General features: G+C 35.5%; 1 protein-coding gene across 4 annotated transcripts in view; it reads right to left on the bottom strand.

The window, feature by feature from the left end:
- The window catches only part of USP15 (ubiquitin specific peptidase 15), a 152189-nt gene that overhangs the window by 98206 nt on the left and 34827 nt on the right, over window positions 1-19156 (bottom strand). For all 4 annotated transcript variants that reach the window (XM_044678074.1, XM_044678072.1, XM_044678077.1 and 1 more), the window contains exons 2-3: window positions 12923-13050; window positions 7618-7748 (exon numbers count right to left, since the gene is read on the bottom strand). In XM_044678074.1, the coding sequence (XP_044534009.1) occupies window positions 7618-7748; window positions 12923-13050 (259 nt within the window). The remainder of the gene's footprint in view (window positions 1-7617; window positions 7749-12922; window positions 13051-19156) is intronic.

The raw sequence follows: 19156 nt of genomic DNA on the forward strand, positions 1-19156 counted from the left end.
GAGAAAGGCTTGTCTTTGCCAGACTCCACAAGGGTTACAGTCTGCAAAGCAGATGCCATAAGAACCAAGGTTGTGCTTTGCTGCACCATGTTGGCTAGATTCAAGGATGTTAACAGCAGGGAGAAAAAGGTTTCTTGCAGAGGCCAAAAAAGACATGTGGTTTTTATACATGCAATCAAATCAACTTCTTCCACTGTAACAAATAGTAGCACTGCCCCTCATCCCTTCAACATCCCTTTCCATCCTAGTCTAGTAATGTCACCTGGAAATTCTTCTATGGTATGCTATGACTATGAAAAAAGTTAGTTTAGCCTACTTTTTGACCCACATCCAGCAGAAATCAAGAGAATAATTTGGGGAAGGAGCAAGGCTGGGTAACATTTGAGGGTCACATTTCAGTAAGAGTTGGCAAGACCCTTTCCTGTGGTATGATTTGTTGTTGAATTTCCTCATTAAAGATTGGAAGATGCAAAATGAGACTAATTATTATTGTCAGATTAAACTTCCAGAGATATGGTTTCCATCATGAAACAGAATTTTAAAAAATTTCATAGTACCTGTAATATCTTTTTCTGAAAAACCTTCAATGACTTTTGATTAACTACAGGATAGAAATATAGCCCTAAACCATATCTCTAGATTTACCTGTATGAGCTATTTCCTGGCCCCTAGAGATGCTAGTGCCTTCTCCTCCAAGGGGTGACATACCATCTACCTCAATATGTTTTATATCTTACACTGTCTGTGCATGTTGTCTAATAGAATGCAAGCTCTCCAAGTAACTGTTTCTTCTTCTGCTGATGTGCCTGGCACATAGTAGGTACTTAATAAATGCTTACCGGTAGATTAATGACTGACTGATCTGTTTGCTTCTCAAAACACTGCCTTCCTGCCTCCAGGTCTCTGCTTAGCATATTATTCTCACCTGAATGGCCTTCAGTATTATTTCAGCTTACCCAAATCCTTTGATAGTACAGCTAAAGCTCCACCTTTATGGAATGAAGCCTGTTCTAATAACTCCTTGCATGTATTTCTTTATCATCTATAATAGGAAAGAGTGCCCATAATACACAGTAAGAATTCAATCAATAATTTGTGGAATTAACACAGTCTGGACTTGTGAAGTCATTAGCATAGGGAAACTTAAGATAAAGAAGACTCCCTGTTAACAATGTGCAATACCTTTGACTGAATCAATGAATTGAATGGGTTTCTAGGAATATAATTCATTTTTCCTTTAAGTCATGCTGAGGCTTCTGATTCTTATCCCTGCAAAATTCAAGAGCACCAAACTTTGACAAAGCGTAAGGAAAAAGAGAAGGGACAAAGGGAGTTAAATGTTAAGATGGTTAAAGGAGAGATGAGGTAGAAAAAGAAATGGAAGGAGCCCTAGAAAGTATCACATGCATGATTTAAATGCCAATTATTGTCATTACCAGATTTATAGTCACCAGGGTATTAATCTAGTGATGAAATTATTCTCTTAGTCTTATACTGCAATCCTGCTGAGCTCAAGCAATGTTTATATAAGCAATATTGGAGTGTGCAGGTAAATGTATACCAATTAGATTCTCCAGAAACAGGTGAGTTTATTCTATTTATTTGAGATAAACAACAAACCAGTAAATCAAGCCCTGATTCATAGTGATTGCTGATTTCTGAGGTATAAATTTTCACTCTGAAAATGTAATAATTAGTTCTCAGGAAGCTGGTTGAAGATGGCTTTAGGGGACAGCTGGGTAGCTTAATGGTTTGAGAGCTAACCTAGAGATGAGAAATCCTCCATTCAAATCTGGCCTCAGACACATCCTAGCTGTGTGACCCTGGCAAGTCACTTAATTCTCATTGCCTAACCCTTATTGTTCTTCTGCCTTAGAACCAATATACAGTATTGATTCTAAAACAGAAGGTAAGGATTAAAAAAAAAAAGTTGGTTCTAGTACACACCTGTCTATATTCCTCATGCTTAGCATGTATGAGAGGCTTAATAAATGTTTACTGATTAATTACCCTAGGGAAGGATACATAAATGCCATAGGGATCTAGAGACTAGGAGACAAATTTGGATGTCACTCCTTCTCAAAAGAGTTTGTTGGCCCAGACAGCCTGGACCGCTCTGTAGTGGTTGGAACAAACTTCAAGAAATGTCCATAGGAAGAAAGGAACAAACTTGAAGTAGGAATAATGCTACTGCCCTGAAAGATAGAGATAGAAAAGTGAAGGGTGGTGGTGAGAGATACATTATCCAGAATGAGATTAAACTAATTCTCCTGAATAAGTCTTTTTAATTTGACAAAACTAGGAAAGTGTGGTGGAGGATATGGAGGGTATTTTACTTTTTTAAAGTTTCAATAAGATACTAAATGTTCCCAATATTAAATTATACCAAATTTCCTGGGAAAGACCTAAAATAGAAAAGGATATTTTCAACAACAACAAAAAGCAGGAAAGACATTTTCTGAAGAATGAGTGTATTTGTTTAAGGGCCTACCAACTATTACATGATTTATCCCTTGTACTAAAGCAGGAAATGCAAGCCCAGCAGAATGAGTTTTTAATATTACTCTGGCGATAACTTTGGTTATATTACTCAGCATCTATCAAGTTCTCCTCACCAAATACTGAATAGAATTCTGTGTATCTGACTATAATACATTCTTGAATTAGGTAAAGCCAAACTATAACAAGAAACTTTACTATTAAAAATCAATCAGGAGGGGCAGCTGGGTAGCTCAGTGGAGTGAGAGCCAGGCCTAGAGACAGGAGGTCCTAGGTTCAAACCCGGCCTCAGGCACTTCCCAGCTGTGTGACCCTGGGCAAGTCACTTGACCCCCATTGCCTACCCTTACCAATCTTCCACCTATAAGTCAATACACAGAAGTTAAGGGTTTAAAATTAAAAAAAAAAAAAAATCAATCAATGTACCTGATTGATTAAACAAGTCATTCTATCACTAATCTTGTTAGTTCAATTTTTTAAAAGCGAAGAGAAGTGCAAAGACCTAGAGCCACTGATAGTAATACAAGGTAATTAATTATACCTGCTAAGAACCAGTCTCCATCCCCACTATTGTCACTTTCAACAAGGACTTTTTAACCTGAGTCTCTGAAATCCAGACCTTATCAACCCTTAAATTCCTCCACAAAGCTTTGGTCTTTGAAGATAAATCTTGGGCTACACCACGAAGCAGAAACACTGAAGCCTTCAACATAAAAACTGATCTGTCACCAATATACTCATGCTCTTATTTCTCTCAGAATAGTATGTGCAAAATTGAGCAGTGTTATTATATACTAGATGGACTTAGGCTCTGCATATTAATAACACCTTTTGTATTTTTTTTACCTACATCTTTAAGCAAGGATTTCACCAAGCTAGAGGGAGCTCATTATTGGGATAACCTCATTGTCCTGTAAAATCTCATTAGTTTGGATACATTACCTCTTCACTACACTCAAACTTTTTGATTGGAGGTGGGCCATAAATTCCAAACCTCTATTTAAGAAGAGAGCCTAGTTCTGATGTCTCCTAGTTTCTCCCCTGGCTGCACTGCTGTGTGGATTTTCTCCCTCATCCAGTTTCAGTTTCTTTTTGAGTTCTGTCTTTCTCTTTTTTTATCCCTAAATCTTAGCACAATGCCTGTTAAGGGGATAAACCTTGTTTTAACTAGCAGGTTATCTATCCCCTGGCTGCACTGCTTTGTGGATTTTATCCCTAAATTTTAGCATGGTGCCTGGCACATAATAAAAGCATAATTACTTTTTATTTATTAACACTTTTAAGCATCCAATATTTGAAATAACCTGCTTTTATCATCCCTTCAGGGGCCCTAGAAGGTTGCTTGGGTCCTGTGCTGGCTGGATATACTGGATACTGGTCTGCCCTTATACTTGTGTAATTAGAATCTGTTACACTAAAAATTACAAATCCCAACAAAGTTATGATTCCCAGCATTCCTGATTTTGACAGGGCTGGTATATGTGTTTTGCCTTTCACATACTTTGAAGTTCTTTCCTCAGAAGTTATAGATGATTCTGACAGACTTTCTAAACAATCCCGGATTAGATAGAGGAGCGAACCTATTATTCTTAAGATTTCTTAATCATTGTTCCTTTTATAACACTGTGAAAGCTTTACTATGGAGTATGTAGGAGGATCAGAGCTCCTCTAGGACCTCATATAACACAATCTTCTTACAATGTCCTATTTTCATTTTAAATTTTTATTAAGAAAATTGTCAAAAATTTTGTCAAACTTTTGCTTCCAAAATATGAAATAAGCCTATAATTCTGATAGAAAAATACCAAACAAAAAGACTACTTAAACCTAGAAGGTCTAAATTAAGGTGATGGTATGGAATAAAGTTGGATGTGTTTATAATGATATCATAAAATTTCAGGATAGCATCTCATAAGCTTGAGAAGCACTAACAGATTAAATTTAATGGTCTATTATAAAGTTCACTCTGACACTATTTGGAAATAGAAACCACATTAAAAGTAACTGTCATACAACATACTGCATACTCTTTTGTACTGCTTTCTGGGTAGACAATAAAAATGGGTAAGAGTAAAACACCAAAGATAAGCTACTGATTAAAAATAAATAAAAAACCCTTATATTAAGCCAGGATATATAAATTTACCAATATTTTCTTAATGCCCAAGATGGGGCAATTTATATTAACTTAAGTGTTTTGTACATATATTCACAACAAGAATTCACAGGTCATTAATTTATCAAATGTTTGAGTATTTATTAAGTGAAAGGCACTATGCTAGGTGCTTTATGGGATAAAAATAAACATGAGGTCCCAATTTAAGAATTTTTTGGTCTAGGTTGGGGAGAGATCATACCAAATACATGGACATGTAAATGTTAAGCTGTTAACAATTCAAGGCAGAAGTGCTTAGTAAATGGTAAAAATCAATTTTAGAACCAAGAAAATTGAAATATGAATTCAAAAGTTACTTTTTCAAGTATAAGAGAAATGCATTCGTACTTCTCTGACACCTCATTCTACTCAGATTTAATAGTTACTGGTCAAGAAGATTAAAGAGAAGGAATGATTTTGGCAGTAATTTTCAAAATGAGATAAGAAGGGAAGAATCAAGGTACATGTAGATGTTGCTTTGATTATACCAAAAGCTGTTCAGGGCCCTTGTTTATCCTTCTGTAGATAATCTTGCTCCTGGTAACATCATCAAATCCCATGGGTTTAACTGTTTTCTTTAAATAGATGACTCAGAAATCTATCTATCTATCTATCTATCTATCTATCTATCTATCTATCTATCTATCTATCTACCTACCTACCTACCTACCTACCCACCTACCTACCTACCTACCTACCTACCTATCTAATCCATGTCTTTCTCCTGAGCTGGTCCAGTGATGTCAATTTGCCTCAACAAGTGAACAAGGAAAGCTGTAAAGGGATTTTGAGATATAGAGAAAAAGAAAAGAGGAGGAAGCTCAAGGTAAGTGATTTCTATTTTCTCAAAAAGTTTGAGGTCTCATAGAAAAGAGAAAGAGAAGGGAATGAGAAGGGAGCCAAAGGAGAGAAAAGGTTTCAAATAGCCTCTTTAAGGAGTGTAAGAGAGAATCAATAAAGGAGAAATGAAAGAACAGATTTGTTGTAGTAAGGCCCCAGATGAGATAACAAAAATTTGTGGTCTTAGTCAACTCAGTTACATGATTTCTTCCAGTTCTGTTCATCAGTACCTAAGTATAAGTGGATGAAACAGAAGACAGCAAAAATCCAAAATTGGGTATTAGCAAGGTATGAGCATTAACAGGATCAGCACTGGGAGATAGATTGGAGAGTGAAGGACAATAATGAGTGGAACAGAAATGGCTAACTATTGGTTGATATTGGGAAGGGAGAAAAGTGAGGTTGAAGTAGGGATGATCATGGCCATTATGTTTTATTCTCTGAATAGACATATAAAGCTTTTTAAGGTCATGACTTTTGCCTTATTCATCTTCATATTCACATCATTGTGAAGAGAGAGACACTTAAATATTTATTGAATGAAAAATCATCCTGCCATGCTTTATATTAACTGCAGGCAAAAAGGGAAATGGGTATTTTCTGGTGGGGTAAACAAAACATTTCATATCATTTTATTATTACTTTTTAAAAAATCCTTAACTTCCATCTTAGAATCAATACTGTGTATTGGTAGGATGTATCTGAGGCCAGATTTGAATGTAGGACCTCCCATTTCTGGGCTTGGCTCTCTATCCATGGAGCCACTTAGCTGCTTCTTTTTTAGAAAATCTGGATTTAAACCCTGACTACTTGTGACTCAAATATAAAATGAAGGGTATTTGATTGGATGACCTTTAATGGCATTTCTGGCCTTAAATCTATGATACTTCAATCTAAAAACTTAATGATTTTTATTTTTTAAATCACTGATTGCTTTAAAGCATTTTTTAATAATTTCCCTGTTCTTCTAAATTATAGCTTTTTTATTTCACAGAATTAAAAACTTTTAGAGCTAAAAGGGCCCGAAGATATCATCTAGGCTAAAACCTCTGGGGAAGAAAAAATTTGATCCCTGGAGAGATGAATTAATTTTTAAAACACTCATAATTTCTCAGGGATGTCTGAGGCATTGTGAGCTTAGGTTTTAGGAAAGATTTCATTTTTCCCTCTAGGATTACTGTGTCAGTAAGGGCCATCACAGATAGCCTTAACTTTGTGTTTTATAAAACCTCTTTAAATGGGCTAAACTTAACTAGAACATCTCTAAGGCAGAACACACCATCATTACTCAACCATGTCAGTTTAACAAGGGAGTGAGCTTCTTGATACTGCAAACATTCCTGAGTGCCAGGATTTTCAAATTTGAAATGGTCACAAAGAAATGTTGAGGCAAAAGAAATAGACCTATTTATTCTGGAAAAGCTGAAATAATTAAGAACTGCATATTCAACCTTAATTAAGAAAGAAGAATTCCAGAGTTGGGCTAAGAAATTTAAATCTTCCCATATTCAAACAATAATTATAAAACCTAGTTTTGTATTAACATTTTCAAATAACCAAATATACATATGATGAAAGTAAATTACATAAATGTAATTTATTAGTTTTCTTACCTCAGCGCAAACCTACATTCAGAAGGTGATTCATTCCTGTTAGGAAATGTACATAACAGATTTCCAAGAAACATATGTTCCCAGCGAGAAAAACTTAGCAGTTATATGAAGTTGGCAAATCTATCTAAAGATATTTAGTGCCTGGTGGTCTTATATGAATATCAGTGCCCTTTACTTTTATGACTAATCTTATAGTTTAGGAAGAAAAAGATCTTGAAACTATCTAGAAAATAATCACAAAACTTTAAAATAGAAATTACTTATTAAAAATTTCAGAATTATATATCCTGCAACAATAACTCATTATTGTTCAACTTTGACACTCTTTTATATTAATGAAAATTCAAAATACCTTTCTAGAACATTTTATTTAAATGAACTTAGTTTTCATATTCTGAATGATTCCAAGTATTTACTATTTACCAACCACCCTTCAGAAATGTTTTGAGATATTCAAAACACTCAACTCAGATATATCATTGCATGAGTTAACTTTTCTTTAAAAATTACCTTGCGTGCTATTGGTTCCTGACCCTCCATCAATGTGTACCAGCTGACAAGTTTATTCCAGCCTTCAGTTGGCAATAGGATATAATCCAATTCATCAATAAGATGTTCCTTAAGGGATTGAGCATCACCATCTGTGAGAGAAAAGTTACTCTTAATACATAATAGATGTAACAATATTCATTTCAATACATTTTGGGCATATATTGTTTCAAAATATAAACACAATCTAATTCTCTTTGCTTATGTTTTCGACAGAGTAGCCTTTAGATACAAATCTCCAAGTATAAGTAAAAATGTGCAAATTTAAAACCAAATATTCTTAATTAGCTGGTAAAATAAATCTAAATCATTAATGTTTTAGGAAATTACTGGAAAAACATACAAAAATTTCTTTAAAATTATTAAAAGGAAATCTACATATAAAACATGTGCATATTTAGCAGGCAAAAAGCATGATTTCTGTAAATACAAATAGGTTAGAGATGGATAATTTATGCTCAATCTTTACAATTTCACTATTGCAAACAGCCCATCTATGAAGTAGATACCTCACCCAAGGCCTTTGATTGAGGTGTTAATTATAATAACAAATTACACAGTTAAGATATTTTACATATATTATCAGATGTTTAATCTGTGATTTGGTTTCAGACCTAAATTCCATTCTCAAACTTCCTTCTGGGAATGGGCTTTCAAAGATGGAGTATCCCCTAGAGCAATAATGCTAAATTAAGTAGCTATGATTCTACTGTAAAAGTTTCTGATATAATTTCTTTGTAGAAATTATTATGGCACTTTGAGCAAATTAAATATACTTTTCATTCAAAAAAGCTAATAAATCATAACTCAAAAGAACTTTTGAGTACTTGTAGTAACACAGTAGATTCTGACCATTCCAACAGTTAAAAACAAAAAGTTAACTACCAACAGGGATACTTTCAAGATGATCTAGTTACATCATGTGTATATTTATATTTTTGTTCTGTTTTTAACAATGTTTCTTTTAAAAGAAATACAATTTAGTAAATGCATACTTTTTAAAAGATAAACTAATAGTGCTAGGTGTAATTATATTCTAGCTCTTTGCTAGAAATCAATTGTATCCATACCTCTCTAGTTAAAAGTTCAACTACAAATGATGTTCCAAAACACAGTTGCTTAGGATGGACCAGAACAGCTCAAGAAAAAATAGTGGACTCTGATACTCTTTACTTAAAAAGTTAACTTACTCTAAAATCAGGGTCAAAGAATAATAAGAATGCAGTAATAAGAATGTGCTACTGTGTAAAATAAAGCTACCATTTAAATAGAATTTGCTATGATGAAAATTAAGATCTTTCTGGATTTTCAAAAATATTCTATTAGTTGTATTTAGTTGTATTCTAAACATCCAATCCATTACAAGTTGTTATTCCCCTGTTATTGGCCATTTTGGTTGCTTCTATAAATTTTTTTTATAATTATGAAGTAAAATTGTAATAAAAACCTTTGAATATACAAAGAAACACAAGACAGCTTTCTAACAATGAAAAGAATGTATTTATAGGTATGATTATTTTTGTAATCCTTATTGTGCATTGCCAGATTACTCTCAAAAAAGTTTCCACATTTGTAAATTCTATCAGCAATTAATGAGTATGCTGTTTGGCTGAAACTTTCCCACACACTGATTTTATACACTGGTTTTAATTGTTTTTTGCCAATCTTAGAAGTGAAGTGAACTGCAAATCTTGCTTTATTTGGCATATCTCGATTATTAATCAGATGGAATATGTTCTTAAATTATTATCAACAATTTTTGTTTTTTCTTTTTGAAAATTTTCTAACTGTATTCTTTCAACTATTTATCAACTAGAGAATGAAGAGTTGCCTATATAAGTACTATTTCATGACGTATTTGAGATGTCCTTTTTACCTGTCATCATTGCTACATCATTTAGTGAAGGGTTAAGATTATGAATGAATCTGTTTTTAAAAAGCTACATAACTCCTTTTCTCCCTGAAAGAAAAAAAGCTATACAAGAAATAAGTCGAAAAATGAAGTCTTTCATGACATTTTCTGTGATCCAAATGGCCAAGAACCCCAACAATTAGTGAAAACCAGTAAAAATATACTTACTTTAAATGTAATGGAATCATAGTATTAATATCAAGAACCCTCAAAATAGATGAATCTCATTTCTCAACTGGCTGTACTACTTTGGGACTTCTCTTGACTCTTCCGTCACGCCCAAGGAAATTTTTTTTTTTTTTTTTTTGGGAAAATCACATTACCCTTCAAGATCCAATCAGTCTGAGCAGTCTACTTCCTCACTTACCATGTTCCCTTGGATTGAAGGGTAGAATCATGAACTCTTTAATTTAAGGGGGAAGGGGGGCTCGGTTTATTTCTCCTCTGGCTGCACTATTTGGGCCTTCTTTGACTTTTTCTACATGCCCCAGGTACCTTCCCCTCCCTTCTCCCCTTTCAGTTGTCTTTTATGGGTTGTCTTCCTCCACTAAATTGTAAACTTCTTTAATAAAGGGACCATCTTTTTTTCATATTTATATCCCCAGTGATTTTTAGCACATTGACCAGCACAGTACATACAGTAAGAGCTTCATAAATATTTACTGACTGATGTTTAAAAAAATACCTGCAAATTAGCTCATATGCTTTTTCTCCACCTTCAGAAAAAGTGCTATCAGTAGGAAGATAATAAAAATATCAGTAAACATTATGGGAGGAGGAAACATAGAAGATCAGGATCACGAAATGCTGGCTCCCCACAAAATGATAACTGTCTAGAAGCACTCATCCTAAAGTGAGGAAAAGATGACTTCCCCCAGTTAATATTTAAAATAGACAAAATTAGAACAAAACTCCTCTATGTTACACACCAACTTACTTCATTTAATTTAGTAAATATTCATGCCCTAGAGCAGGAAAATAAGTTACTCCAAATTCGTGAATAGGTTTGGAGGGAGAAAAATGAGGCTGGATTAATTTTAAACTCATAATCCTCAAGTGATTTCTTTATAAAATACACATCACTATGGCATATAAATTCTACATTATATGCCTATAAAACAATTCCCAACTTATTGTATTTTAAAAGTTTGTCAGTTTGGAACTTGGAATTTGTTTCCTCACAGAAACAATGCTTTGAAATGGTCAGGTCAAATACATATCAAATGTATTATAAATAGTAGAGAACATGACTACAGTGTGGAACAATGTATCTACAGGAAAAAACATTCATAAGGTGAAGCTACCATTAGCAGGGTCAAGATCTAGAGGGCTGCTTGGGAGAATGGGGAAAGAATGAACACAATGACAATTACAGGGAGGGGTAGGAGGAGCTTATGCTAGTAGTATTCTCAGGACAGTTCTTGGTTTTGGCTGGTTCCCCATAATCTTTCTTTCCTTTCTTCTGTTGATCTCAACTATTGGCTTAAGGCTTTCTTTTACACTACCCCCACCTACTGAGAAGGGGAGTAAAGGAATAAGCAAGAATGTATGCTTCTGAAGCATATAAATAAGCATTTATATATACTTTAAGTGCTAGATCTCTTTTTTGTATAATTATTTAGTACCTACTACATACTAGCCACTGTACTAAGTGCTTTACATATATTACCTCATTTGATTCTCACAACAATACTAAGTAGATGTTACTACTATACCCATTTTACAGTTGAGGAAACCGAGGCAAAGAGGGGTTAAGTAACTTGCCTTGAGGATGGACTGAACCTAGGGTAGTGGTGGTAAGAGGCCTAGAACTGGTCTGAGAAGGACTTAGGCTCAAATTTTACTATGACATTTACTATATATGACCACAGGAAAGTCACAAAAACTGAGCCTCAGTTTCCTCCTCTGTGAAATAAGTATGATATATATATGTTTCTACTTCATAATGTTATGGCAGATGATATAGTCTAAAGTGCTTTATAAAACTTTAATAGTAGCTGCTATACAAATGTTGTTTCAGTCCAGGACTTCTCTCCTTCTAAGCCCATTTGAAACCAAAACAGTCTCAAAGCTTTCCCCCAATCCTTCAAGAACCTGAACATTTAAAAATGCTCTCCATTAAGCTGGTCCTTCTTTGTCTTTTTTACATAGGCCCTAGAAGAGAAGACAAAGATTGCACAGAGGCTGTCTGGGCATGGTTTCTCCCAATTCTCTCTGCAAGAAGTGGGAATCAATATAGTAGAAACAATGATGCCCTTGGAATCATTCCATCTGAGTATGCTCCCTTTTCTGGGGTCCTCTTACCTGAGGTCACCTATTGTCTCTTTTGGGTGTGCCTTGTTCACACATAGCTTACCTTCATACATGCTGCTCCCCTGTTAGAATGTAAACTCACTGAGGGCAGGGACAGTTTTTCTTTTGTCTTTGTTTATGATAGTGCCAGGCACATACAAAGCATTTAAGAATTCCTTACTGATAAATAATCTAGGCAAATTATTCAACCTCCCTGAACTTCAGGTCTCTTCATCTGTAAAATGAGGATAATAATGCTTATTATATTCTTCCTCAAGAAGATGATGTAAGGAAAGCATCTTTTAAACTTTAAAATGCTATATAAATGTGAGTTTTTAATTAAATAAATGGCTAGATTAAAATTCATCACATTTCAGGAAAAAACAAACATAAACCAGGGGGAAGAGGGCACAAAAAGACCTGGAGGGTGAAGGTGTAAGAATACCATAATAGGCCTTGGAAAGGTAGAAAGTAAGGGCTGGAGGGGGGAAATGGCTAATGGAAGAACAGGATGAAATGAGAGGGATACAATAATAGGAGAGTCACGTAGGATTACAATTTCTCATTTCAATCAATATTAAATCCTTGAATAGAACTGGCTTTGGTATAGCAGATGTGAGGAAAAGGTCAGGGTTGAGATCTTAGGCTGGGAGGGGTTGGGGTGGGTGGGATGGAAAGGGAGGTAAGAAAGATAACTAAGCTTTAGCACTAAGGGAGAGAAATCTGTTCCTGAGGCCACAGGGATGAGATGGTGGTGGTATTTTTATAAAAGGGACATAGATAAATCAGATAGATTGGGATATCATTAAAGTAGGCTTACTCATTTATTTCATATTACCTATTCAAATTCATATTACCTATTCAAAATAGGTACAATGTTAATAAAGTACTTATATTCTTTCAAAATAAAATACTAACTTATAATCATAAAAAATAATCAGTGATATAGAATACTTCAGTACTTTAGGTCTAATGTAAAATCTATAATACAAAGAAATATCTAATTTATTAATTCATTTAACACATCAACAGCCTTACTTAAAGAAGATAATAATAATTAACCTTTAAGGAGTCCAGAATTATCAATGGGACCAGGGTACACATTCTGATCTCCCATCTGGTATTTGTCCCAACTGTCAAACCCAACATATTTTTTCCACTGTTTGAACCAACGACTATCCACTAAATACCTAGAAAAGAAAAGAAAAAAAATTGTTAAAAGGAAACTGGCTTAAAACAAAAATCATTCTCCAGGCAATAAAGGAACACTCAATAAAGGAACTTTTTCTTAACAACCTCAAAGGATTCCTGAAAATTATGGTGAAGCACTCAAAGCTATTAGGGGAAAAAAGCACTATGTATAAAGAACGATTAATGAAACCCTCCAAATAACCACTATTGATAGTGGAGGGGTGAAAGTTATAATCCTTTTGTAACCTTCTCGAGTAGCATTGAGCACAGTGTTAACAATATAGCAGGTCTTCGCTCCATAGAGCTGCTGAACTGAACTGGATCCATTCATCAACATAAGCAATAATTTGGACAGGGTTGGTAGTAATTTTTTGTCTTGGCAAAACACTCAATGAGTAAACTGCTCTTTCCAAAACCTACTCTGCAACTTAGGTTCTGTGAGCTGCCTGGGGCAAGGAGAGGAAGCTCCTGTTCAGTCAAGTATGAGTCAGGCAACACTTGAATCTAGGTCTTCCTGACTTTAAAGTCAGCACTCTATTCACTGCTCCAATTAGTAGCTATGACAACCAACGAGTAATTTTTTTAAAGGGCCTGGTCATGTTTAAAGGCAAATCATGATTAGTGGGGAGAAGAAAGATTACATGGAGAAACAGCAACAAAACATTTACTAACAGAAGATATTTTGCAAATTCTCTTAAACATAAGAAAAATGTCATTTTTTAATAAAGCCCCAATGTATTATCTAGTTTTGCTTCATTTATATTTTCTCCTAGCTGTATTTTATCTACATTTGACTAGGAAATGTTTAAGGTTAACATAAAATCTCAGAGGTGGCCATATGTCTCTATAAGTTTCACCACTTTCCCTGAAGAGTTATAGAAATATAATTAATAGAATTTCAGCTATTCATGTATCACAGAAGAAGTAGCAGTCTACATCACATCTCAAATAATGCTATGTGGTTTTTATTAGCTATATCCTCAAGAAAAATTTAGGAGCTGGAGAAAAAAGCCAGAAAGAGGAAAATAAAATGATGAAGGAGCTTCTTTCTCTGCATGGAGCGATACATAATAAAAACCCTTAGGAGTCATCCATTTGGAAAGATAAAAGCAGAGATAGGAGGACTGGAATGGATAAGATGAACCCAGATAAGTTCCAGTATACTAAGAGAGCACACTTTAAAACTTGGAAGAAAATTTAAGACAAATGGCAGGAAGGACAACTTTCCATAGCAGGTCTTGTAACCTCTTGCCCCAAGAATTAGTGCAGGTAAAGAAGTAATTTTAAATGACAGAGGAATCTGTGCATGGTAAACCCTTAATAAGCATAAAATATAATGCTTTGAGGGTTATTTTTCTAATTCTTTAATAGTTGATGGAAGGCAAAGCATAAAAGTACATTCCCACATGTTCTTTGCTGTTACTCTCAAAAGAAAAACATTAGGCTTGCCAGATCCAATATGACAACTTTTATTTCCTCTATAGTAAAGGCCATGGGTGAAAAGAGGATATACTTGTTATTCAAAGACAGAAAGTGTTTAAATAGCTATGCAGTTTAACTATAAAATATCAGTTATTTAAAGACTGGGTGAAAACTAAGGAACACAAGTTGTCACCATACTGTAGCACATGATAAGAAAATGTACCACAGTATCTCAAGTCTATTTTTGGCCTCAAAATAATGGAAGAGGGAGGAAATGACACATTTATCTATACCCCCCCCCCAAAAAAACCTTTTTAATAGCAGAATGGCATCCAGAAATTAAAATAGCAATAATGTTTAGAATACCTTAAAAAACAGTAAACTAATATTCAAAATAATAAACCCTGAGATTCAGCTAGACATTGAAATCTGAAAAAGCAAACCAGAAAATCTCAATTAAGTTCAGTATTGTTTTGATGTTAATTCAAAGTCATCTTTTACTCTCAGATCTTTATCTCATCATCTAATCAGTTCTTAAAAAAAAAAAAAAACAACCCTCAAATCCACCCCTTATCTTCCATCTTAGAATGCAGTAAGGGCTGGGAAATTGGGGCTATGCGACTTGCCCAGGGTCACACAGTTAAGAAGTTCTGAGGTCATATTTGAACCCAGGACCTCAGGTCTCTAGACCTGACTCTCAATTCACTGAGCCACCTAGGTGCCTCCTAATCACTTCTTTAGGCCTGTAGACTCTACCTCCATCAACATCTCTTTCATTGATCTGCTCTCCTTTCTATTTCTACCCTCATCTCTTCTCACCTATACTATAAGAAAAGCTTCTTAAAACTAGTTTTCTGCTCCAGTCTGTACCCTCTCTAATATATACTATTGCTAGAATCATCTTCATGTTACCTTTCTAAGAATCTTCAGTGAACTTCTTCTTATCTGAATGAAATATAAATTTCTAACACAGAAGCATTTAATACCTCCAGAGGACGGTATCAACATACCTTCCTCAGCTAGATCTCATTCTATTGCCCTTCATATACTTTTACCTTCTAGCCAAAGTAGACTGTATTAGTTTATCCATTCTTATCTTGCCCTCCTCCTCATTTCTATGCTTTGTTTGTGTCACCACTGGCATCCTGGTGGAGTAGTCTCTCCCCAACATCCATCCCTGTTACAATCCCTCCCCACTGGAGTCTACAGAATAGAGATGGCATGGTAGGATCTGCACTTTCAGGGAGATCAATCCTATAAGCTGAGAGGCAGCCTAGAATGCAGAAAGAAAGAAGGGAGGCTAATGCGCTACTTCAATAGTCCTTGGGGCTTGCACCATAGTGATTGCAAAGTGAGAGTTGAAAAGATGGTATAAATGAGTGATGTTACAAAGAAAAAAAATCAACACGACAGCAACAGATTGGATATGGAAGTGTGAGAGAGTGATTGAGAGGATAATGGTTGTAATGCAAGGTGGCTAACAGAAACTTTTTGCTTCTGTAATTTCTAAAGGTCACAAAAAGTCAGTTGAAAGTCTTAGAATCTTCAGAAAGTCAGTTGGAACTTGAAGCTATAAATAGAGGTGAAGTTCCAACTGATGAGGCTTTTGCCTTCTGGCTTTTGTTGTGGCTGGAGGCTTTTGCTTTGGCTTAGCCTGTTGGCTTCGATTGCTCCGGCCTTGGCCTGTGCTTATTATTTTGTCTTGGGAAAATTTAGATCTATCTCATTCATTTCTCTGGACCTCTCCCTGATCTCTCCATCTACATCCCTCCCCTTACCCCGAATTTCCTTTGGGCCCTGGGTGGAAGGGAGGGCTTGGTGATTGGACATTGTGGGTTTAGTTTTTATAGACAAGTAGAGTATCCTCAAATAAGTTACCCCTAATTTTAGTGATTTGATAAAGACTTTACTTAAAGGGCAGTCAAATCTTCCTGACTGGGAGAGCAGGTTCTCTCAGTTTAAACCTCTCTGCGACCCATCCCCCACCATCACCCCTCTCCCTAGCAGCAGTTAGAAAATCCTGAACCTCTTTCCCTCTGATTAACCCAAGATTAATAAATCCCCTTGTTACCTACTCAAAGCCTCTGGTGAATCATTATATCGAAGATTAAGGCAAGGGCTAAAGAGAGAAGGAATCATTTTCTTTTATTATTTGAGGGGAACTACAGGCATCCATCTTGGGAGGAAGTACCTACCAGAGACTTCCTGCAGTGATCAGTTTGACTGGCAGGGAAGAGCCCTTTCGACTCCTCCCTGAGGGATTTTAGAAACAAGAGAAAATCCTTCACCTAAATCTAAACATTTCTGACTGGCCCAAACTCCTTTACATCATAGGGATACCTTCTCTGCTTGAAGGGTCCAGCCTATTTCCCCAATATCCTCTGTCTCTAGCCTCTGTGAATAAACCTGTTTGAGCTGCCCTCTCCTACATACCCCACTTCCCTTATCTCCTATATACCTTCCCTTACCTTTATTCCTTCCCCAATCACCTTATAAATCACCTATATCCCCTTCATCCTTCCTCACACCCTAATTGACTTCTAGACACACACAGATTACTTATTTTTTTATAACATGGTCAGTAATAGGAAAGCTAAGAAGGGGGAAAGTTTTGGGGGAATGAATACAATTATAGGCAGTAGATCTAAGAACCAACAGAAGAAAAATGATAACTGAATCATGGGAGTTGATAAGTTCACCAAGTGAAATAATACTTAGAAGAGACCCTAGCACAGAACCCTGGGAGCTACATATTGTTACTGAGCATCACCTGGATGAAGATCAAGGAGAACCAATATACAGTAGTGTCATAGAAATTGAGAGAAGAGTGTATCAAAAATAAGAGGAAGAAGAGTCAAAAGCTACAGAGATCAAGGATGAGGCCTGAGAAAAAAATCATTCGAGCTGGCAAATATGGGATCATTAGTAACTTTGGAAAGAGCAGTTTTGGTTGAATGATACAGTTGGAAGCTGAACTATCAGGAGTTAGAAAAAGACAAAACCTATCTAACTTTTCAGAGAAAAGGAAATAGGAACATTGATTATAGACAATCTTTTCAAGGCATTTAGTCACAAAAGAGAAGATAGGATGACAGACCTGTTGAGGATGAATGAATCAAGTAAAGGTTCTTGGAGGATGGAGGAAGGGGAGGCATGAGTATATTTGTTTGCAGAAAGGAAGCCAATAGACAAGGAGAGATTAAAATGAGAGGGAGGGGGATCATGGAAGGAGCAATATGCTAAAGAAGATGGGATGGAAGGAGATTACTTGTACATGTAGAGGGGGTTGCCTTAGGATAGAGAAAGGCTACCTCTTTGTGTGAGACAGGGGTGAAAGAAGAGATATCTGGCAGAAAGCATCTGGGTAACATGAGATAAAGGGAGCTCTCATCAAATGGCCTCAATTTTTTCCTATAAAATATGAAGCAAGGTTCTCAGCTGAGATGTTGAGAACTATAGTCATGGAAGGTTTGGAAAAGTTTTAAGAGTCATTGTTTTGAGTGGAATGTTAGTGAATTAGGAGGATATGAAAGATTGCCTTGCCCATTTGAGGTTATGCAATATAAATCTGTAGTGGACCCAGGCTATACAGTTTTTTATTTTCTCCAGCTTTATTTGGCAGCATGTGAGGAAGAGCAATATCATCAATTGGTGGGAATGATCCAAGGCTATAGCTTGGCAGGATAAGACTGTTGTTACTCAGTTGGTTCATCAAAGAGTTAATTATGAGGAAAACAATAGCTAGTGAAAGCTTGTAAAAGAATTGAGAGGTCAAGGAATTAGGTCATGGTGAAGATGGAGACGAGTTTGGCGTGGCAAGGCAAAAAAATAGGTGGAATGACAATTGATTGTGATCATATATAAAGCAGGGGTTGGCGACTTTTTTGGCCATGAGAGCCATAAACGCCACATTTTTTTAAATGTAATTTCATGAGAGTCGTACAGTGCTCACAGTGCGTGCTCCTGTGACTGTGCCTGAAAAAAAATTGACTTTATGGCTCCTTCAGAAAGAGACATATCTGGCCCTCAAAAGAGCCAGATATGGCTCAAGAGCCAAACGTTGCCGACCCCTGATATAAAGGCATTTCAGAATTCTTGATAATGGAAATGGTATATCTACAGGTGATGTAAGATCAAGAGTATCTTTGTATATGGCTGAGGTTGAGTGGAAGAATAGGCCATTTGAAATGAGAAAGTTTAAGAACTGTTAAGTTAGGGTGGTTGAGAAAGTATCAAGTATCAATATGTATTTTGAAGTTCCCTAGGATAAAGGTGTAAATTGAGAAGAGAAAGACTGAGTTAGCACTGTACTGACTGGGGAAATAAAAGGGAAGAGCCTGGAGACTACAAAATAATAGCTAGAGTATATTATATGAAGGGAGCAAAATGAATTGCTGGACATGTAAAACTAAGGAACTTGGGTTTTTTCCAATAAGCAAATCTCCAATGGAATACTCAATGTTATTCATTATCTTAATTTTTAAAAATTTTATTATTATAGGATTGACAATAATAATCATGAACATTTCCTTATGTAACTGTAAAGTGGATGGATGTCCCAAGTGAGACTTAAGGTTTTTAAAGGCTAAAAAGACAAGAGACTTTCAAAAGTAAAGGGGAAATCTTCAGAATGAAAACAGAAATCCTCACTCTAAAAAGGTTTTTACCTTTAATACCTTAACT

Source organism: Gracilinanus agilis, chromosome 5, assembly GCF_016433145.1.
Source record: "Gracilinanus agilis isolate LMUSP501 chromosome 5, AgileGrace, whole genome shotgun sequence".
NCBI lineage: Eukaryota > Metazoa > Chordata > Mammalia > Didelphimorphia > Didelphidae > Gracilinanus > Gracilinanus agilis.